Genomic DNA, 23,288 nt, shown 5'->3' with positions numbered 1-23,288 from the left:
CAAAGGCAACGTCTTAACTCAAAGGCAACGTCTGTTTGACCTTCTTACGAGAGTTTGAGATTAAAAAATGTGAAGATGAGCAGAAGTTTAAAGTTTAGGAGATATGAGTACAGCTAATAAGGAAGGCACGAAAACTAGATATCCCTGTTTTTATTGTACTCGCTCTTGTGAAGTCAATACAAACAATGACCCGTTCAAAACCAAAATACTCCTACAAACAATGCCAGATCATGAATTGATTAGCAAAGCAAAAGTTACTGGCGGACCGTACCATCACATGGGCGCCACAGACAAAGGTAGCCACATGATGCCGTCGCTTTCCTCAGATTATCCAGAGACGAGCAAGCTACTGGTAGCTAGTAACTGCCGGCCTGCGCTGCGGCAGTAGCGCTCCCCGGTAAAAAAAAACACCATTATTGCTCGAGCTCTTTCTCAACAGTGAAGATCGAAGCAGATCTCCGCGAACCAGCCGATGCAGAAGCTCCGGCTGGTCAATCCGACGGCGCTGTCCCTCCCGGCGGTCGCCATTGTCCTCCTCATCGTCGGCACGCGCCTCCGCGGGTCTTTCTTCGGCACCTACAGCCCCGCGATCCCATCCGGTTCTGGGGTAAGCAACTCCACCTCTGCTCTTGTGCCGGAGGGATGCGACATCTTCCGGGGTGAGTGGGTGCCCGACGACGGCGCGCCGTACTACACGAACCGGAGCTGCGCGTTCATCCAGGAGCACCAGAACTGCATGAAGTACGGCCGGCCGGACCTCGGCTTCCTCAGGTGGCGGTGGCGGCCGGACGGGTGCGAGCTCCCGCGGTTCGACGCGGCGAGGTTCTTGCAGGTCGTCAGCAACCGGTCCATGGCGTTCGTCGGGGACTCGCTGGCTAGGAACCACATGCAGTCCCTCGTCTGCCTCTTGTCCAAGGTGATAAAAATTCATCATTCTATCTAGCAGCTCAAATTCCTTTGGATTTTGAATCGATTTTACATTCCGAAATTTGATGATTGTCCGATTGAAATTTTTCTTTATCTGCAGGTGGAGTACCCGAAAGACATCTCCACGACGGACAACCAAGAGTTCAGGACACTGTACTACGAGTCGCACGACTTCACCCTCTCCATCTACCGGTCGCCGTTCCTCGTCAAGGCGAACCTGTCCGACAACTCCGACTCCGACCACGGGCTGTGGAACCTGTACCTGGACGAGCCGGACGACGCGTGGCTGCCGTTCGTGTCCGGCGCCGACTACATCATCATCTCGGCGGCGAGCTGGTTCACGCACCCGTCCCTGTTCTACGAGGCCGGCGGCCACCTCGTGGGCTGCAAGTCTTGCAACCTCCCCGGCGTGCCCGAGCTCACGCTGCGCTACTCCATGCGCGCCGCGTTCCGCACGGCGCTGCGGGCGATCGCGGGCCTGGAGGGCTTCACGGGGACGGCGATCGTGCGGACGCTGACGCCGACGTCGCACTTCGAGGGCGGGGAGTGGGACAAGGGCGGCGACTGCCGGCGGACGCAGCCGTACGCGGCGCGCGTTGGTGTTGCCGGACAGGACCTCGAGCTCCACCAGGCGCAGGTGGAGGAGTTCGCCGCGGCGAAGGAGGGGGCGGCGAGGGGGGTGAAGATGATGCTGATGGACGCGACGGCGGCGATGGTGCTCCGGCCGGACGGTCACCCGAGCCGGTACGGGCACTGGGCGCACGAGAACGTGACCCTGTACAACGACTGCGTGCACTGGTGCCTGCCCGGCCCCGTCGACGTGTGGAACGAGATGCTGCTCCACATGCTACTCGCCGGAGCTTGATCGATGAGTTGCTCGTGTTTCTGGCTTCTGCCGTGGTTCCATGTTAAATCTTTGTCACGGGAATGTAGGCCTCGAGATAGATTTTAGTGTCGTTTGAGTTACTCTTTGTGCACGGGAAATGTGAACTGATGATGGCATGCGCAACAAGTTTGTTCCTCAGACACGAAGCACAGAAAAAGAAACAGAGTATTCTATGTTCGAACATCGGCGCTCACATCATGTTTTCCCCATGTGTCAGGGACATGAATGAGTTGGATCTTCCTCACTCTCAAAAAAAATCGCGTTTAGATTTCTTAGAAAATCATTCCTTAATAATGTTTATAGAGGAAGGTGTCCTTAATAAAGAAAAGATGTATAAGAAAGGTTGTTTTGGCAGGTGTCTGATAAACCGTTCTATCTCCTTCTTTTCTAGTACTTCTTTTGTGAATATGAACTTCATTATAAATTTCATTATAAACTGAAGACCTAAACAAGGAGGGGATTTTCCTCCTCGGTTGACATCACCCGATCTTAGTTGTAAGTCATGTGCAACTGAGAGTTGCTATGAGTACTACATTTTCTCCAGTACGATGTTGCATATCAAACCATCTAATACGCAACACAAAGTTGCAACAGCTGTTGGTTCACTCATCGGAGAGGTATCGGATGAAAAAATTCCTATCACGATTGCAATCCATGTGCAACTCTTAGGTGCACGCATCACGATGTAAATTTGATGGCCACAGTGTCAACCGAGCTCTAAGTTAAATCTCAACCGAACCGACAAGTACCAAAACAGTAATTTTTAGTTACGGTACCAACAAATTGGTGTATTTTTTGTTTCAAAACCCTAATTGTTCATGATTTTTTTATGGAATGCCTAATGGCGCTTTATTTAATAGAGAAAATAGTTACATCATTCAACACAAACGGTTTGATGAATCCTGGAGGATCACCGTCTCTACTAAATATTGTTTTGACATATAAGCATTCCAAGCTACCTGGTGCGCCACCTGATTTGCATCCCTCGGGCAATGTTGAGACGATATTTCTCTCATTGTGCTAACTTCTGTAAAACACTATGCCATGATCGCGGAATATGGGCTCCAAACCTCGATCTCCACCATTTTTGTTTTGTTATATTTTTTCCAAGCGATCCGCACAGGGAACGATTTTCATTATCATTGATAACGAAAAACATCGCCAGTAATCTTAGTTATTTTTACAGCAAAAGAACCGCCACCAAGTGATCAAGCTAAACAACTACCGACATAAACCAAAAGCCACCACTCCCGGGCACGTCCACAGGTCGGGGAGAAACAAGTTCTACATCCACATTTTAGCCAACTATTTTTGATCCCAGCAACAACAGGCGACATTTTTAACCAAAATCACAAGGCCATCACGGGGAACAGAGTTTTTCAGACGAGGAGTCATGCGTCCGTATCATCAGTATCTTCTTGCTCATCGATTTCCATGTCTCCATCAGCTTGATTTGTCAAGCGACGAACGCCACTGTCCGCTGCATTTCCTCCAGCACCCAGGGCCAGATTAAGGAGGGCATCAACACCTTGTTGGAGCTGTGTAGCATCAAGATCCGAGTGTAAACCTGCCCAATATTTCATAAATGCAGCAGTAAAGGCAGATTAGATTAGTAGAAGTTTTCAGAGTGTTTGGCTCAAAACAAGAACTGTTACGCGTTTTTCAAATCGCCCAGCAGATAGCTGCCATGCCGGCGATCTGGACGTTGCGACTAGCTTGAGAGAACTGAGGCATCCACCAAAAAAACTGGGCAAAAGATCCAGGACGAGTAGGAGCACCCACTGCCATCCCTACCAAGCTCCAGACATACTTAGTTGCAGGGCAAGAGAAGAACAGATGCAAAATAGTTTTATGTGTGGAACTGAATTGACAAAGAGGATCTTGTGTCCAAAAAAAATTCAGTAAATTAAATTTCGTGGCTATAGCATTGTGCCAGATCAACCACAGCCACACTTTGATTTTTAGAGAGATTTTGCTTTTCTACAAATGCTTGAAGGATCTGTCCAACCCATTCCTGCACAGGTGTTTGTACATACTTTTCACTATAAATTGGCCACTCTTGGTCCATTTCCATTTTGGTTTGTCCACAGCATCAGATAGAGTCCCCTGGTTCAAAATATCCACAAGACCACACCATCTCCTGAAAGATAATCTTCAGCCCAGCTGGGCAGTAGCATCTACAAATATGTTTTGTTCATTGCAGATATCATAAATTTCAGGGAATTTGTTTTTAAGGGGAGAATGGTCACACCAAGCATCACCCCAGAAACTAGTTCTACAACCATTTCCAACAGTCATTCTTCTGCCAAGTAAGTAGATGTCTCTGACATGAAGCAGATCAGATTTTTGTTTTGTTATATGGTGGCCGGGTTTGTGTTTTGTGCAATTTAGTCGAGACAGATGCCAATTAGACACTCCCTACAAGGCTACAATAAACTCTTTCCCGCCTTCACGCACACACGACGAACCAGCTACTCCGAGCACGAAGTCCGGGCTCTCCAAGCCACTAGTAACTCAGTCCACTGCTATATAAACCCATGCGACAACTCCTATCAGTCAGAAACAGAACAACAAGGAAATACTCCAGCTGCAAGCTCCTCTTCATCCTCGACCGCCATGGCTCCTCCTCGCGCCGTTCCATGCGTCTCCCCGCTGCGGCTCGCCGTCGTTGTTCTCCTCCTGCTCGTGCTGATCTGTGGACGATCATGTGGCTGCGGCGCCGCCAGGCCTGGCGTACGCGCGGGAAAGAGCGCGCGAGCTCGGCGTGGTCACCGCCGAGGGAGCACGGCGGCGACGGGCGTCCGGACGATGCCGAGCTTCTCGCTGGGCAGCAGCCGTCTCACACCGTCCGGCCCGTCGGAGCGCCACAACGCGCAGACCACCGAAGCCACCGATGTGGATGTGGATGGGCGCCAGAGCCCGGCGCCGGCGACGCCGTGACCGCGGCGCATGCACGCGCGGCAACTGAAGACGGGCAGTGTGAAGCATGCGTAAATTGATGAGATCTCGATGTATGGATCTGTCTTTTTTCCGTTCAGTGCTAGAGCTAAGTAGCTTAATTTGATGTGTAAATAAGCTATCATGTGTCCAGTTAATTAGAGTCACGTACTTGTATGTGAATCCTAGTATTAATAAATTCTTGTGTAATACTGTGTAAATTAAGATGCATCCCTTTTCCATGTGTTTGCCTGTGTGGTGCCATGTACTCCTACTTGATGGAGTGGTTGTTCAGTTATGTCCATTTAGGCAGCAGCTAGCTGACTGGGACTCTTTCTCATACGTGATGTTGTCATGCTGCTGATGACTCTATCCTGCACTAGATAGATCAAAATACAGATAATGCATACATAAAAATACTGGTCGTGAGCTAATGCTGATGTGTTGCACTAGTGAAATGCTGTGGATTAATTGGATTCGGCATGCACCGCGTGTTGGCGTGTCACTGGCCAGGGCTTTGCATGCAACACTCACCTGCTCCCACTGGATCCACCACCAGCATGCTGTATGCATATGCATTGCATATGATGCAAATTGACCAGTTCCCAAACTGAATGCTATGACATTGCATGATATTCCTGAGCCTTGGCTCTCATGTGCATCCACACAGTTTACACCGGATGTACCATGTCTGAGGTAGATCAATGCGGTATTGGCATTGCCGCTGAGGTTCATTACATGTTTTCCGATAATATAAATGACTGGTGTGAAATTTCAGGTTTTCTCATAATCTAAACTTGAGAGCGCTGGTGGATGGCCGAAGATTTATTTGATTTCCCATCCTGGTGGATATTCCTATGCTACCTGGGATCCTTGGTACTCCCTCCGGTCCTATTTAATTGACTCAGATTTAGTACAAAGTTGTGCTAAATCCGAGTCAATTAAAAGAGACCAGAGGGAGTACATGATAGGAAATACTGCACTGATATTTGGAGCTGCTGGTCGTTGCTGCCTTAGGAGTGCATCATGGCTAGCCTGTCTGACAATTCATAGACCACCTTCTCTCCTAAGTCCTCAGAGATACCATTCTTCTGAAGAGCGGAAAACAGTAAAACGCAACAGATTTGATCATTAGTAAGTCGCTTGCACAAACAGAAGTTGAAACGAGAATAACTGTAAGACACAGGGAGGAACTTGGGCATTGTCAATTTATCATTGTATTGGCGTAGGCAGTACCTCTAGGCCTTCATTCCCTTTGACAACACAAGTGGAAGCACTGGTGCTAGCATTCTTCAAGTAGCACGCTGAACAGAAATTCTGAATGTTTGTGCCATTTTGATAAACAGATGCATGTTTCTGCCCCTCTTCTTGTGACATTGGGGGGCTTATGGCAGTTCGGATAACAGAAGATGCCATCCTCCTGTTTTCATTGCTATAGACTTGATTATTGGTACCCTTTGATATACAGACTCTTTCCCTGTCACATGAAGAAGAGTACGGAAGCTAAGCAGAATATGAAGAACAGATGATTTTCTTCAGTTGTAATTTTAAGCTGCCAGTGATTAAAAACGATTTGTGTACATACCTCGGTAAAGATGCATGTCGTCTCCTCAGTGGAGTACTTGCTTCTCCTCTGCTATAGTTCTCCTCAAGGTGCGCAAACTGCTGTCTGAAACGATCAACCCCGCTGCAATGTGGTAGTATTAGACTATAAGCAAAAGGGTATCACTTGTGAGGGGTAATAAACTAGGTTGCACCTCCCAAGTCCTAATAATTTTGATATGGGTATGCAAATCATACTACTCTGTATTTCATTGTTGAGTTGGTGTGATGCGTATGCTAAGCAACTGCATTAGTGCTGGTGTGCTGGCAGCAGATGGCAAAACAACCTAACCTTGGATAGAGGAAACTAGTTTGTTCTCCACCTTTGATATACTCATGAAGCATCTGTGGATGGTACTCCAAAATCTGGTTGCTTTCAAGGAAAGGAAAATCTGATTTTAAGTTTGATGAATATAGTAAGACTACAACATAAACTGAAGTGGTAGTTTGCTACCTCTCGATAAATCAGATCTCTTACATCATCCTTCGTTAGCTTCCTTCTCTCAAATTCAAACTCAAGCTTTGAAATAGGCTGTGACCAAGGCTCATGTTTCAACTTAGCAAGTCCTCCAAAATATGGATCAGCTAAAGCCTAGAATACATATACAAAAATATTAGGCTTATGTATTCGTCAATTTTGGATCAGCTGACATAAGCAAGAACCTTGTTTTCTCAAAAATATACCTCTTCAGCAGTAGGTCGATCTTTAGGGTCAAATGCGAGTAAACGCTCTAGAAGACGCAGAGCCTGAGGATCAGCATTATGAAACTTAAGAGAAAAGGGTTTAGGATATTTCCTCTGCATACCGATTAAATATGACTTTGCCTTCTCATTGCGAATCTGGAAATGTTACAGCACATGTTAAGAAGTTCATTGCCTGAGCACTACTGTGCAATGGCAAGACATGTGGTAAAAATAGCACAAATCTCAAACGGGTTAGAGCATCTCCACTCGTCCCCCCGAACAGGCCCCCGGCGAGCGTTTTTTACATCCGGACGGCGTAAATCGGCCCAGTCGCGCCCCCGGTTCCTCGTTTTCGTCCGGATTTGGCCCTTCATCCATCCGGCGAGCCCACGCCACCCCCGGCCCCCCGGGGAGCGCTCGGGGACTCCGGACGAGTGAAAAGCGGGGAAGGGCCCGATCTGTCGGTGACTCGACGCACGAACCCCACCGCCACGTCGCTCAAAATCTCCCCCACCCCTCGTATCTCTCTCGCCGCCGGCACCACCCCGCCGGCTTGTTGCCTAGATTCCGCCGCCCCTCCTTCCCCACCTGCCTATATTCCGCCGGTCTGCTTGCTCTTCCGCCGGCCTGCTTGCTCCTCGCCGCTCGCGGCTCGGGTTGCCTCGACCACGCCCGTCAGGTGTTCGTCCATTTGCCTCGCCGGCCATGGACTCGGACGAAGAGGAGGAGCAGATGTTCGTCGAGCTTATGCAAGAAGAGATGGCAGCAGCCGCCCAAGACGAGGAGCACATGATGATCTTCGGTTGCTTGGCAAGCATGTACGCCGGACTGGTCGCCGAACTTGTTAAATTTAATGTTAAATTCGTTTGAAATATGTCAAATGGTCGAGGTTGGGGGTTTCCTGCCGGGGGGACGGCTGGAACTTCGGCGCTCCCCACGCCAAATCTTCCTCCAATCCGGACGAAAAATTCGCCGGATTTGGGCGTGGGGAGCGCCAACGAGTGGGGATGCTCTTACAAAATATGAAACAATTTACTTAGAAGGTCTGGGGAAAGTAATTCTGTCACCCGTTGTACTGCATGTACAGAGAGCCAAACTTGTATCTATGGCCAAGTTTATATGCGCCACTTAATTTTTTAAGAAATCACCAGAAGAAGCAACAGTACGGTAACAAAAACTGGAAGAGTGACTTGTGCTATCTTTGCCAACTGGTGAATGGGTAATATGTAGACATACCCGGGATAAGGTTTCAGATGATGGAGTTCCAAGAAGATCTGTTATTAGATCTAATTGGTGCACGACATTCCTCCCAGGAAATAATGGTGTTCGAGTGAGAACTTCAGCAAATATGCACCCTATGCTCCAAATATCAATTGCAGGGGTGTACTGTCACAGAAAATTAACAGTGTTCATGGTGACGTCAGAAATGGGAAAAAAAACTCAGATACTTGGCAAATAAAAATGTGAGAACAGCGTCCATTGCAAGAAATTAATTCAGAAAAAAATATGAGCAGAACTGTAGCTTAGCATGTTTACAAAGGGAAATGGGTAGCAATGTACTGGTCATTCAGCACAATCTGCTGCATTTGGATAATTTACATAAATGATCCTTTTCAAGAAAAATACCCTCACTCGCAAAAACAAATACCACCATTTCCTGAGTGACTACACACTACGGGCCTGCTTGGAACATCGTGTTAATTACCCGTCCTGAAATATTTCCGGCCCTGTTTTCTTCTGCACTCCGGATTAACATCCGGGCCACATTTGGTTCGTGAGATATACGGAAGCGACTCTGCATGAAACGCGAGACCTAAAAAAACGGGGCGTGAAAAATCAGGCGAACCAAGTGCTCTTTTTTGGAAACGGTTACCACCCCTTAATTTACAGCTGTTTTGGCTAACAAATGCCGAAGCGGAGCCTACATGTTTACATTTAAAAGTAGAGCTATATGTGCTACATAACGGTAACGCTTTTTAGCAAAAGATATAGTTGTTCTCCTTGTGCAACTGTAACAACTATAGTATTTATCTGATTAATCTGCACTGTTGTAATTTGATACAACCGATCTAAATGTCCAATTAATGTGGGAATTCCTACCCCCCCCCCCTTTGTTTTAACCATATATTAAAAGTTCATAACATCGTATAATCGTCTAGAGGATTAGAATGGTTCTGTTATGGTCGGGTTGGCCTATTCACGTAGGAAGCCCACTAGTGGCTAGTTATGGGCTTAGCTCAAGTAAATTAGGGGCTTAGCCCAAGTAAATTAGGGTTTAGAGGAGGCCGTCCTCCTATATCCCTTCGAGATTAATCAGACAATATTCAGTATCATTACTGTCTCGTCTCCTGAAGGGAGACGGGAGACCCCTGCGCCCCCGCCGCACCAACCCTAGCCGCCGCCTCCTTCCTCCGCGACGGCGCCCAGCCGCCGGCGCCGAGCTCTCCAACCTCTCCGCCCTCACTTCCACCCTTACAATCTCCGCCCTAGACCCGGTAGAACCCTAGCCCCTACCACTTTGGTATCAGATTGCCTAGGTCTCATGGGCTCCAACAGCCCCCCCGTCGACCCCATCGCCGCCACGTCCACCGCTGCCGCCATGACAGGCGCCCACGCGCTGCAGGGAGCCGCCGCCGCCGCCAACGGAGACCAGGCCGCCGCCGCCCCCACGGGACTCGACCTCCTGCCCGCTACTTTGGCGGACCTCGCCGAGTCTCCGCGCCATCCGTTTCGAGCTCGCGGAGATCAAGGCCGGCCAGCACCCGCCGCCTCCACCGGCCGCCGTTCCGCCGCCGCCCCCACCGCCCGCCGTTCCGCCGCCGCCCCCACCGCCCGCCTCCGCCGCCAGCAACGGTTGCCCCGCGTGGTGGCCGCCATCGCCCTCGCCAATTCCCACTTGGATCGACGCGTCGCCCGTCTACACTCAGACCGCGGCGCGGACGACGGTTCCGGCAGCCCGCCCACCCTTTGGCGGTCCGGGCGGGCTTGCGGCCCCTTCGCCGCGAGCACGTCCTTCAACCCGGGCCGCCGGAGCGCGCCCCAAGGTCCCGCCTCCGGCACAGCAGCCGCCCCGCTTCACCAGGCCGGAGTTCGCCACCTACGACGGCGCCACCGATCCCCCGAGCCGGCTCAACCGGTGTGAGCGCGATTTTCGGGGGCAGCGGAGGCTCAGCGCCGACCGCACGTGGATCGCCTCCTATCACCTACGAGGCGCCGCGCAGACTTGGTACTACGCCCTCGAGCAGGACGAGGGCCGGATGCCGTCCTGGGAGCGCTTCCGCGACTTGTGCCTCCAGCGGTTTGGGCCGACCCTACGCGGAAGCCGCCTCGCCGAGCTGGGATGCCTCGCCTTCACCACCACGGTCTAGGACTTCGCCGATCGCTTTCAGGCGCTCGCGTGCCATGCCCCGGGCGTCTCGGCGCGGCAGGGCGCCGATCTCTTCGTCGGCGGCCTCCCCGACTACATCCGCGTCGACGTCGAGATGCGCGAGCCTGCGGACCGCGAGACGGCCATGTACTACGCACGGGCCTACGAGCAGCGCGCCATCGCCATGCAACGAGTCTACGCGCAACGTGGCAGCGCTCGTCCCGCGCTCCGGCCCGCCCGACGCGCACCGCGCCCGCCGCGCCCGCGCCGGCCGCTGCGCCCGCGGGCCCTCCTGCGCCGACTCGCCCCTTCAAGCGGCTAACGGCCGCGGAGCAGCTCGAGCCGGCGCCGCCGGGGGCTGTGCTTCAGCTGCGACGAGAAGTACGCGCCGGGCCACACGTGCGCCCGCCTCTTCTACACGGAGACCGTCGACGGCAGCCGACGTGGAGGCCCTCACCGCCGAGCTCGCGGCCGCCACCATCACGGAGGCCGGTGTCACGACCTACGCGCCGGTCGACGCGTCCGCTTTCGTCGTCTCTCTTCATGCTATGGCGGGCATCAAGACGGCCAAGACGATGCTGCTTCCGGTGACTATCAATGGGGAGCGTCTTCTCGCTGGCTGGTGGACACGGGCTCGACGCACAACTTCCGTCCAACACCGCCATGCGCCGCCTCGCTCTCCGGCCCGGCGGGATCGGAGAAGTACAGCGTCACCGTCGCCAACGGGGACCGCCTTACGTGCCGGGCGTGGCGCGACGGGTTCACGTGCTCGTAGGCGACGAGCCGTTCTCCATCGGCTAGCGTCGGCATCGACTTGGGCTGCTACGACTTCATCCTCGGCCTCGACTTCCTGAGCACCTTAGGCCCCATCCTGTGGGACCTCGACGTGCTGACCCTCATCTTCTGGCGTGAGGGCGGCCGCCGTGTTCACTGGACGGGCTTGGGCAGCACTAGCGCATCCCTGCAGCTACACCTGATGGCCGCCGCGGTTGACGAGGCGCACCCGCTCCTGGCCGACTTACTTCAGCAGCACGGCGACCTCTTCGAGGAGCCGCAGGGCCTCCCTCCCTCGCGGCCCTGCGACCACCGCATACACCTGCTGCCGAACATGGCGCCCGTCGCTGTGCGGCCGTACCGGTACCCAGTGCGGAAGGACGAGCTCGAGCGTCGGGTGGCGATCATGCTAGCACGGGGCATCATTCGGATTTCGACGTCGCCATTCGGCGCTCCCGTGCTCCTTGTGCGCAAGGCCGACGGCTCGTGGCGCTTGCACGTCGACTTCCGCGCCCTCAACACCGTCACGTCCAAGGACAAGTTCCCCATCCCCGTCGTGGATGAGCTCCTCGGACGGGTCTGCATGGCGCGCGCTTCTTCGCCAAGCTCGACTTGCGCTCGGGCTATCATCGGTGCGCATGCATCCGGACGACATCGCCAAGACGGCGTTCCGCACTCACCATGGCCACTACGAGTTTTTGGTGATGCCGTTCGGCCTCTCCAGCGCGCCGCAACCTTCCGGGCCTTGATGAACGACGTGCTCAGCCCCTACTTACGCCGCTTTGTGCTTGTTTTCTTTGATGATATTTTGATCTACAGCGCGTCACTGGGCGGAGCACTGCTGACACGTGGCCATCATCTTCAACGAGCTTCGAGCGCATCGTCTTCATCTCAAGCGCTCGAAGTGCTCGGTTGGCACGACCTCCGTCGCATACTTGGGCCACGTCATCTCCGCCGACGGTGTCGTGATGGACGCGGACAAGGTCGCCGCCGTCGCCGCCTGGCCGACGCCCCAGTCGCCGCGAGCTCTTCGCGGATTTTTGGGCCTCGCGGGATACTACCGGCGGTACATCCAGGACTTCGGCCTCATCGCCGCGCCTCTCACGCGCACCGCTCGCCGCGACGCTTTCTCCGGGATGAGGAGGCGGCCACGGCCTTCGCCGCCTGCGGCGGGCCCTCACGGCGGGTCCCGTTCTTCGGATGCCGGACTTCGACGAGCCGTTTGTGGTGGATCTGCGACGCCTCCGGCATCGGCTTCGGCGCCGTCCTTCACCGGGCGAGGGCCACTCGCTTTCTTCGAGATGCCCCTTCGTCGCGCGCCACCACAAGCTCGCCGCATATGAGCGCGGGCTGATCGGGCTGGTCCGGGCGGTGCGCCAGCGGCGGCGTATCTTTGGGGCCGGACATTCCGTGTGCGCACGGACCACTACAGCTCGAAGTTCTTGCTTGGATCGGCGCCTCTCCACGGTGCCGCAGCATCGGTGGATCGGCAAGCTCTTCGGCCGACTTCACCGTCGAGTACCGCCCGGCCGACTCAACACGGTCGCCGGACGCCCGTCCCGCCGCGACATCGACGACGCCGTGGACGCGCCCACGATCGGTGCGGCCCTCTCGCATCCACTCCGGGCCATCTTTCGCCTTCATCGACCGAGGTTCGCCGCGCTACCGCCGAGGTCGCGGATGCGCGACGGCCTGCGCCGGCCGCTCGGCCGACGGCGAGTTGGCCGCGCCATGGCGCCTCGGACGAGGGACTACTACTCCATGGGCGCCGCATCTTCGTGCCGGATCATGGAGACCTGCGCCACCGAGCCTTGTCCTTGGCACATTCGCGAGTCACGAGGGCGTCCGGAAGACCCTCCACCGTCTCCGTGCTGATTTTTACATTCCGAGGTGATGGCGTCTCGGTGCGAGGCCGGGTGCGGGCGTGTGTCACATGCCGGCGGAACAAGACGGAGACGCTCCGTCCGGCGGGCTCGTCGCAACCGGCCGGACGTGCCGTCCCAGGTGTGGGCGGACATCTCCATGGACTTCATCGAGGGGCTGCCGAAGGTTGGCGGCAAGTCCGTCATCCTCACGGTGGTCGACCGTTTCTCCAAGTACGCGCACTTCATCGCCCTCGGTCATCCTTATACGGCGGCGTCTGTGGCACGCGCCTTCTTCGACGGCATCGTTCGCCTCCACGGGTTTCCGCCCTCCATCGTCAGGGATCGTGATCATGTGTTCACGGGTCACGTCTGGAGGGACCTCTTTGGGTTGGCGGGCGTGAAGCTCCGCATGAGCACGGCGTTTCATCCTCAGACGGACGGCCAGTACGAGGTCGTCAACAAGATCATCGCCATGTACCTGCGCCGCATCACGGGGATCGTCCACGAGCTTGGGTGGACTGGCTGGCGTGGGCCGAGTACTGCTACAACACGTCCTACCACTCCGCGCTGCACACTACTCCCTTTGGGGTGGTCTACGGGAGGCCACCACCGGCGATGCTTCCATATGCGTCTGGTACGGCCCGTACTGAGACGGCGGATGACCTGTTGCGTACCCGCGACGAGATCTCGGGCCGAGGCGCGCCGGCGACTTCTTCGGGCTCGGCGGTGGCCCGGAGGTACTATGATGCACATCATCGCGAGGCGGAGTTTGCGGTGGGCGGCCGGAGTCGGCTCCGCCTTCTTCGCCGGACGACCCGGTCCTTGGACCCCGCGCTCCCGGCGCAAGTTGGGCCCTCGTTACGCCGGTCCTTTCCGTGTGCTCGAGCGCATTGGCAAGCTCGCCTACCGCCTTGAGTTGCTGCGGGCTCGCGCTCCACGACGTCTTCAACGTCGGTCTCTCGAAGGCCTACCGGGCGACTCTCTGCCGCACCACCAGCTCTTCCTCCCTACTTCGGATGGGCGTCTCGAGCTCGCCCGGCGAGTGTGGCTTGCGTGTTGAAGGCCCGGCCAGCGCCGTGGTGTTTGGCACGTCTTGGTGCATTGGACGAGCCTGCCCGAGGACGAGGCAACTTGGGAGAAGCTTGAAGATCTCCGCCAGCAGTTTCCAGAAGTTCAGCTCGAGGACGAGCTGTTTGAGAAGGCGGGGAGAGATGTTATGGTCGGGTTGGCCTATTCACGTAGGAAGCCCACTAGTGGCTAGTTATGGGCTTAGCTCAAGTAAATTAGGGGCTTAGCCCAAGTAAATTAGGGTTTAGAGGAGGCCGTCCTCCTATATAAACACTTGTATCCCTTCGAGATTAATCAGACAATATTCGGTATCATTACCGTCTCGTCTCCGAAGGGAGACGGGAGACCCTCGCGCCCGCCGCACCAACCCTAGCCGCCGCCTCCTTCCTCCGCGACGGCGCCCAGCCGCCGGCGCCGAGCTCTCCAACCTCTCCGCCCTCACTTCCACCCTTACAATCTCCGCCCTAGACCCGGTAGAACCCTAGCCCCTACCAGGTTCACACATTAGCAATAAGTCAATAGTAACAAGCGACACTACTTATGGATTTAGTACTGCAGAAGCCTTCCTTTCTTTACTATATACTACACTAAGCTCAGAATTTGAAGACCAAACTTACTTTGGAGAAAAATGAACCACATAGTTCAGGAGCACGGTACCACCTTGTAGCCACATAGTCCTTGAAATTGCAAAGCATGCTAGGTAAGTAACTTGAGGGGAAATCAAAGATATCTTTAATCTCCCGCAAAAAAAAAGATAATTCTTTAATACAGCAATAAACATCTTACAGTCCAAAATATAGCCGAGGGGGCATCATTACATGATGCGCGTGCAAGCCCAAAGTCACAAATCTTTAGCTTGCAGTCTGAATTGGCCAGTATATTTTTTGGTTTTAAGTCACGATGAAATATGTTAGCTGTGATAAACCATACATAGAAATTAAGAAAGTCAGACAGAAGTTTTATGAGCTTTCACAAGCAGTTGACCTGATTGTTGACGATAAGATAAATTACATGCTGATGGTTTCCAAACTAACCTGCATGCATGTACTTGAGAGCACGAAGAAGTTGGTACAAGAAAAACTGGTGATGTTGCGGAGTGAGGTCCCCATTTGCTTTGATCACTTGATCTAGGTCCGACTCCATGAGCTCAAAAACAACATAAATATCTCTGAACTCCCTTCGGGTAGGGGGGAGCATGATGTGCTTGATCTCAACTATGTTTGGGTGGCGGAGCAGCCGAAGAAGCTTGATTTCCCGCAGTATGCGGGTGGCATCCGAGACATGCCCAAACACGCCATTTATCTTCTTGATTGCAACTCGCTCCCCAGTGTGGGTATCTACTGCTGCAGCAACTACTCCATAGCTTCCCTTGCCAATGACCTGTTGTATCTGATACTGGCTTGCCTCCCCATATTCCGTGAAGAACTCCATGCCCAATGTTATCTAAAAGATCACAAAATTCAAAATGCATGAACGGAATATACTAGACTGACGAACAGCTATGCAGCTAGAATATTGTTTTGTTTTAACTGTAAACAACAGCAGGTGCTACTACTGCGGTATATTAAATGCGGGTAGAACCTTGAATTCTATAAATCTCCAAGGCACTATCAGTATATAGAGCATATGTCAGGACAAATGTCAAGGGTAGTCAAGTATACATAAAAGAAGGATAATCCAATGAATCCAAATAAAACAAGCCAGGCCATAATTTGAAAACCGAAGAACACTATAGATACATCCATGTATCGCAAAATTGTTAAAACAAGTCACATTCTAACAGCAGTACAAGAGTTGGGGGACAGATGTACCTAAGAGGGATTACCAAATGATGATATAGTAGATAATAAATCAATCAGAAAACATGTATGGAAACAATTAAGTCTACTAGTATCATGACGAACCAAATATATAATGGAATAGCCCCTGCCTAATACTGGAGAAAATTCCAGAAGAACTCCCAGAGGAGTTAAGCATTTGCCAAGAAGGCAAGAACTAAACCACAATAAGCGAAAAAAAATGTTATTATGTTCTGATAATGGACAAGTCTAGCAGAAGATAGATAGAAAAGTATGAGATCTACAAAAAAAGAACAGCACTGCGAAAGGTAAATATTTAGTGCGGATCTGCAGAACTACATAAGATGATTACTCTACAGCACATATTTCCTTGAAAATGGATGAGCTCACACCAAGTTACCAACTAACGAGGATGGGATAAGCTAATAATCCGATGTTTGTGCACCAAGGCCAAAAGGTGGTGTCTGCTCCGACAAGAAGCAAATTAAGAAGAGCAAGCGGGTATTATTTGCGGTGACTAGGTCTAAGAGGGGGGGCAAGATGGTGAGGATGGAGGATGGGAGGAGTAAAGAAGAAGAACCGAGCTGCGCTAGGGACTGGGAGGGTGGGGATAGAGGTAGGGGAAAGGGAAAGGGAGATATAAAGGAGGGTTTGTCAAAAATTATGGGACACGTTAATTTGCAACGTCGAGAGTGGCTCTAGTGCACAGTTCATGCTGTCCATGTGGACGTTGTATGAAGTATGCACTAGAGCCATTCTCGACGTTGCAAATTAACGTGTCCCACAATTTTTGACAACTTTAACCCTCCTATATATTCTTGATGACGCCACGCTATGGATGCTCGCTGACACCAAGGCACTTCGTCGGTTATCTCTCCACGCTCGTCCTCCTGATGTTGAGTAGACTTTTTTTTTACACAATGTTGAGTAGACTGAACCTGGACAGGTTAACAAATGTTAGCCTTGTATAGTTTCTTTTACCCTCTTCCTCTTTTTCCTTTCTTTCTTTTCTCCTTTTTTGTACCTTTTCTACGTGGCTGTACTCTACCCGCTATCTTTGCAGTTTTCTTCTAATATAGAAAGATATATGCTTTGGCGTGTGTTCGAGAAAAAAAAAAAGAGTATAGAGAACTCTAATCTAAGTATTACCTGTATTTTTTAATTTTCAAATGAGACTGAAAATTGCGTAAAACATCCACTGAATTGTTTATTTTTTAAAGTTAACAAGTGATCATAGCAAGTGAGGCATTTTATTATCTAGTAAGAGCATCTCTAAGAGCATTGCTATATTTTAGAATGCCAAATCAGTTTTAGGAAGAGAGAGGGTTTAGCAATCAAAAAAAAATCAGCTCAAAAGATTTTAGTCCCCAGTGCATATCATATAAAGCTCCACAGCTCAAAAGAAGATTTTGAGCATCCAAACACATTTGAAAAAACAATTCAGAGGTACTCAAATCACGAATATATAATTAAGGAAATGGAAATCTAATTGTTGAAACCTGTCAAAATTAGAAAGAGTCAAGAAGAATCGAGAATATTGGTTATAAAACTAGTTGAAGGACCACAAGAAAAAGAAAAGACACATTTAGAGTTTTGAACTGATCAATCAGGGACTGACATAGCAAAATATTGTCATCAAACAATTAAAATCGATAGGTTACAACAGAAAAGCCACACAATAACAAAAGATTTTGCAGGAAGATGCTCAAGGATAGTACCTTGTTTAAAAGAGGGACTACTGAATGCTCATGGAATCGCCAGAGAAATCAACAAGGAAGCAAGTAAAATAAAGCCTAATAGCTGCACACCTATGCTCTTTTCCCTGCAAATATCATGGCCAGGAAACAAACGCCCTCTTCCAGACAAAAATATTGCCCCTTTCTGAATGTCAAACTTAATAAATTTTAGGAGGATTTTGTTGATATGCTAGGATCGACTAGGCTAGATCTGATGCCGGGAACTCACTATCTCTGTAAAGAATGTGCTTGCACTGTGAGCATTTACCTTCTCCCTGGAGGAGGACGAACCCGTCGACGTTGACGTGGTGACGGCGGCGGATCCGTGAGGGAGTGGTGTGGTGGCGGAGCTTCCCGTCGGCACTGTGCGAACCCTAATCGGTGGGTCTATCGGTGGGGCGAGTGGCACTCCGGTCAACCTCGTCCTCTGTGCCACCGCCCCCACCACTGTATTTATAGCACAGGCGACAGGGGCCCACCAACCAGATGTGGTTGGGCGCCCCCGATCAGGGCGCGGACGAGGTCAAGGGTCCGAGTTCGAGCCGTTGGGCTCGGGCACGAGGAGATCATCCTAACATTCTCCCCCTTGATCTCAACTTTTCTTTTAACTTTATACTTTCACTTTATTCGTTTCATTTTGGATCAGTCCATAGGGCATGTTTCATCGTCACAGCTCTATTGCCGATAGAATCAGACAGCCACAATACACTTCTCTGTTTTGAAACAAATTCTTTTACTTTTGGGCCTCTTATGATCCAGGATAGGTAAGACTTTCCCTTAAACCCATGCCGGCTACGTGCTCCTTGAACACGCTGGGTGGTAAGCCTTTCGTTAGCGGATCCGCAAGCATATCTTTTGTCCTTATATGCTCGAGACTTATTGTTTGATCCTGGACCTTGTGTTTCACAACATAATACTTAACCTCAATCGGTTTCGTACCTGTACTCGACTTGTTGTTGTGAGCATAAAATACTGCAGGCTCATTGTCGCAGTACATCTTTAGTGGTTTGTCAATACAATCTACCACTTTCAAGTCGGGTATAAATTTCTTTAACCATAATGTCTGCCCCGTGGCTTCATAACATGCTATAAATTCTGCATACATCGTGGATGAAGCAACTATCGTCTGTTTGGAGCTTCTCCACGAAATAGCTCCCCCTGCGAGGGTGAATACATATCCAGATGTGGATTTTCTATCATCTTTATCCCCCGCAAAATCTGCATCTGAATACCCTCTTATTTCTAGGGAATCAGGTCTTCGTATGTTAGCATGTAACTCTTTGTGCCTTTCACATAACGCAATGCCTTCTTTACCATTTTCCGAGTGTTCAAAACCTGGATTTTCTTGATATCTACCGAGTACTCCGGTGATAAATGCTAAGTCGGGGCGAGTGCACACTTGTGCATACTTGTAGGCTTCCAATAGCCGAAGCATATGGAACCGCTTTCATTTGATCGAGCTCGTATTGATTTTGGGGACTTTGATGTTTCCCAAAACTGTCGCCCTTGACTATAGGGGCAGGTGTGGCACTTGCACTTATGCATATTATACTTACTTAGAATCTTTTCTAAATAAGCCTTTTGCGATAGTCCTAATACTCCATTGTTCCTATCTCGGTGAATTTCTATGCCCAAAACATATGACGCTTCACCAAGATCTTTCATATCAAAATTTGAGGGCAAGAACTTCTTTGTCTCTTGCAGTAGACTAACATCACTGCTTGCAAGCAGGATATCATCCACATACAAGATTAGGAAAATATATTTCCCACTTTTAAACTTTGCATAAACGCAATTGTCCTCAATATTTTCTTTAAATCCAAATCTCTTAATTGTTTCATTAAACTTTAGATACCACTGTATGGAGGCTTGCTTTAATCCATAAATGGATTTCTTTAGGCGGCATCCCATTTCTTCCTCGCCTTCCATGATAAAACCCTTGGGTTGTTTCATGTAGATATTTTCTTCTAAATCCCCATTTAGAAATGTCGTCTTTACATCCATTTGATGCAACTTTAAATCAAAATATGCAACTAGTGCCATGATGATTCTGAAGGAATCCTTACATGAGACCGGAGAAAATGTCTCATTGTAATCTATCCCTTCTCTTTGTGTAAATCCTTTTGCCTCTAGAGGTGGCTGTTGTTGCTCCCTTTCATGCTCAACAAATGGTTCATTCGGCTCCTGACGGACAGGTTCCGAATTTTCACTCATCGTTGTCATGGGTGGAGTTACAACAGGCGCTTGCACCACAATCGCAGGGATCGTCGGTACACGTGCACATGGTAGCGCAAAAATTAGCTCTTGAGTCATCGGATTAGGTGCATGCACCCTCTTCTCCTCAAGATCAATTTTCCGAGCTACCATGCTCCCCCTCATCATTTCGTCTTCTAAGAAGACAACATGTCTCGTTTCCACAAACTTTGTGTATTTCTCTGGATAGTAGAAACGATAACCTTTTGACTTTTCAGGATAGCCAATAAAATGGCATCCGACTCGTTTTGGTATCTAACTTTGCGATATTTGGATTGAATACTTTGGCCTCAAGCAGGGCTCCCCCACACTTTCGGGTGGTTTAGAGAAGGCACTCTCCTCGTCCATAGCTCATACGGCGTTTTGGGCACCGATTTGCTTGGTACTCTGTTTAGAATGTGAATAGCGGTTTTTAACGCCTCAATCCACAATCCCAATGGTAGGGTGGAATAGCTCATCATACTGCGCACCATATCCATAAGGGTACGGTTGCGCCTTTCGACTACCCCATTCTGCCGAGGTTCGCCCGGCATCGAGTATCGTGGCGACTATTCCAGTCTCCCGTAGAAACCTTGCAAAAGGTCCAGGGACTTGGCCATATGGAGTATGTCGACCGTAGTACTCCCTCCACGATCGGACTCGACTATCTTTATTCTTTTATCATGCTGATTTTCAACTTCAGCTTTGAATATTTTGAATTTATCCAACGCTTCTGTTCTTTCTTTTATTGGATAAATATAACCATATCGGGGGTAATCATCCGTGAATGTTATGAACGAATCATAGCCATCCACACTTTTCACATGAAATGATCCACATATCTCGGTGTGAATTATTTCTAGTGTCGCAGTGCATCGATTTGCACTCTTTTTAATTTGCTTTACAAATTTGTCTTTAATGCAATCGATGCGCTGTTCTACGTCTGAGAATTCTAATGGAGGAAGAATGTCATTTTTAACAAGTCTTTCCATTCTCCCCCTCGAAATATGGCCTAGGCAACAGTGCCATAATTTCGATGATTCATCAGTTCTTTTCTTTTCTTTTGTTGTTTGTCCAACGCGGACAACACTTTCTTTCACTCAAATTACACACAGACAACACTCACATAAGCATTATTACACCATATGGCACACTTGCCATGTCCTTCCTGTCCATGTGTACTTTTCTGTCACCAGTTGCTACAGCAGAATCGGGTCGCACATATCTTTGAAGAACCAGATGACTCGGCTCTTTATTCTTTCAAGATACTTCCCTACGGAAGCACACTCTGCAATTGAGCCCACAATAGCGATCTCAATTGTATTCTTTACAAATGGCACTTAGCCACTTTTTATTCTGCCATGCAGCATCATTATCCTTGTCAACATCAAAGTGACCCAAGAGTTCTTATCAGTGGAAATAGGCCCGGACGACAACATCAAAGTGACAAGGACACCAGAGTTTTTGCAGGGATGGTGAATAAAAAATGGTAAATCAAACTAGTATGGAGGGGAACTATGTGACCTCAAATAGGTTTGACCTCATGCTCACAAAAAAAAAATAGCAGGGGGAAGAAGACCACGAGCTCTACAGAAGAAACAAGAACTGCACCTTCCCGAAGCAAGAAGCTGCCAACAACTAATCCCGTTGAAGTTGCATAGTCAGATACAAAGAGCTATAGTAATTGTCAATTCTACCAGTAGAATAGTCCTCATAGCACACATGAATACAACAAGAATAGATTCATGCACATGTACAGCAGAGAAGAGCAGGGAACCAAGCCTTACAGTATACCGACACCAGCAAACACCTAAAGGATGGCAATAGCTTTACTAATTTCCTATAAATATCACAACCAGTAAACTAGCATCCCTTTCGAGGCTAATAAAAATGCAATCCCTTTATGAAGGTCAGACTTAATTTTAATAGAATCTGGTGCATATCGACACATCTTATCGATGGAATCGAATCAGTCTCTGCCAACAACCTAAAAAAGGGACAACGGGACGAGAGCTTTCACAAGACTATCCAAGAAATGATAAAAATAACTACTAGCAGGGAAGGAAATTGTGCGCGTCAGGTAAGTGTTTGACATGAAAAAATATAATGTAAACGAGAAAAATGGAAGAAGTGCGCCTTCAGGAGGCAAGCAACTGCAAACAACACAAATATGTTTGGGGTTGCAAAGTCAGATATGGGCAGATATAACAAGTATCACTTGTGTAGAATAATCCTGATGGCACACATGACTATGGCAAGAATAGATTCAAGCACATGGGCAGAACGGGAACCTACGCTGTATCGCTCACCATACAATACCAACACCAGAAGCCACCTAAGGAATAGCACCACCACGTAGCCAGAGTAGAACAAAGCAGCAGCACAAGTTGCAGATTCTCGAACCCCTCAAATTATGCACGTCCGATACTGCATCCCCTACCAATTTGCACCAACTCTACAGAAGAAAGGACTCGATTGCTCGTGTTATTGGTATGCCATGGGCATGGAGGTCTTAGCTGGTACTCCAACATTCAGAAAGTCAAAACGAGTGGGAGCAAACCAAGCAATCCAAGCAAAACGAGTGGAGCAAGCCAAGCAATTAATCGGTATTTTAGGAGTAGTAGAATTGTAGAAATAACCAAAGTAACACGGCACAGGACAACACCGATAGATCCTAGTCAAAACGAGTGGGAGAAAATCAAGCAATTCGCCGATAACTTCTACTGCACTTTCCGGTGAAAATCCGGGGAGCATTGGACCGGGTGAACTCCCCGAGCGAGCACAGGACAAGCCAACACGCTGCTGTATTCAGTCAGTCGGCGGCATCGGGTTCTCGTGCTTACGAATTAACGAGCGCGACAGGGACGTGAGCTCAACTGGGAGGCCAGATCCAGACATTTTCTGGACGAGATACGCGAGATGGTTTCGAAGCACTCACCAGCGTTCATGAGATGGGGACGCGTCAAGCGGCTCGCGGCTGGGCACGCGGATGGCGGCGCCATGGCCAGCGTTCAGTGAGGAGGAGAGCCCCGACAGCGGCGAGGCCAGCGGTAGTGAGGAGACGGGGCCCGGCAGCGGCGAGGGCGAAGACGAGCACGCGGACTCGCTGGGTGGGGGGCGAGAGCCGCCGCCGCTGCCGAGCCAGTTCCCCCGGCCATGGTGCCCCTGCGGAGACGCGGAGCGGCATTGCGCCGCACGCTGCTGCTGTTGCCCGCGCTCCCTTCTTCTCCGCGCCGCCGCTCCCCTTGTGTGTATTTCTTCCTGCGCCCGTCGGAGACAGCTCGGAGGTCGCTGCCGCGGAGAAAAAAAAAATGATACGGAGTACAACTGATGGAATTTATTGGGGAACCCGATTACAAACAACTTCAAAAATAAAGGAAAATATGATCCTAGACTTTTACAAGAAGTACC

The 23,288-nt window shown here is 50.3% G+C and overlaps 2 protein-coding genes across 4 annotated transcripts; one reads left to right on the top strand and one right to left on the bottom strand.

Moving 5' to 3' along the window:
* The first annotated feature begins 462 nt into the window (after positions 1-462).
* On the top strand, positions 463-1,899 carry LOC124686022 (protein trichome birefringence-like 19). Its single transcript, XM_047220030.1, has 2 exons — positions 463-916; positions 1,028-1,899. The coding sequence occupies exons 1-2, from the start codon at positions 473-475 to the stop codon at positions 1,790-1,792; spliced, it is 1,209 nt and encodes a 402-aa protein (XP_047075986.1). The 5' UTR covers positions 463-472; the 3' UTR covers positions 1,793-1,899.
* A 3,818-nt stretch (positions 1,900-5,717) lies between these two features.
* Positions 5,718-22,855, bottom strand: LOC124691351 (mitogen-activated protein kinase 13-like). Of its 3 annotated transcripts, none has more exons than XM_047224635.1 (11): positions 22,816-22,855; positions 15,145-15,553; positions 14,897-15,024; positions 14,728-14,787; positions 8,273-8,422; positions 7,037-7,192; positions 6,807-6,944; positions 6,645-6,718; positions 6,336-6,437; positions 5,987-6,227; positions 5,718-5,841 (listed from the first exon to the last, which is right to left on the bottom strand). In XM_047224635.1, the coding sequence occupies exons 2-11, from the start codon at positions 15,539-15,541 to the stop codon at positions 5,764-5,766; spliced, it is 1,524 nt and encodes a 507-aa protein (XP_047080591.1). In that variant the 5' UTR covers positions 15,542-15,553; positions 22,816-22,855; the 3' UTR covers positions 5,718-5,763. The 3 variants fall into 3 exon arrangements, with proteins under 3 accessions (XP_047080591.1, XP_047080593.1, XP_047080594.1); XM_047224637.1 differs by lacking the exon at positions 22,816-22,855 and adding an exon at positions 21,489-21,914; XM_047224638.1 differs by lacking the exon at positions 22,816-22,855 and having other exon boundaries at positions 15,145-16,124.
* Positions 22,856-23,288: the final 433 nt, after the last annotated feature.

This window comes from Lolium rigidum, chromosome 2, assembly GCF_022539505.1.
Source record: "Lolium rigidum isolate FL_2022 chromosome 2, APGP_CSIRO_Lrig_0.1, whole genome shotgun sequence".
In the NCBI taxonomy this organism is placed as follows: domain Eukaryota; kingdom Viridiplantae; phylum Streptophyta; class Magnoliopsida; order Poales; family Poaceae; genus Lolium; species Lolium rigidum.
Note: the sequence above shows the minus strand (reverse complement) of the source record. Positions and strands in the feature narration are given on the sequence as shown.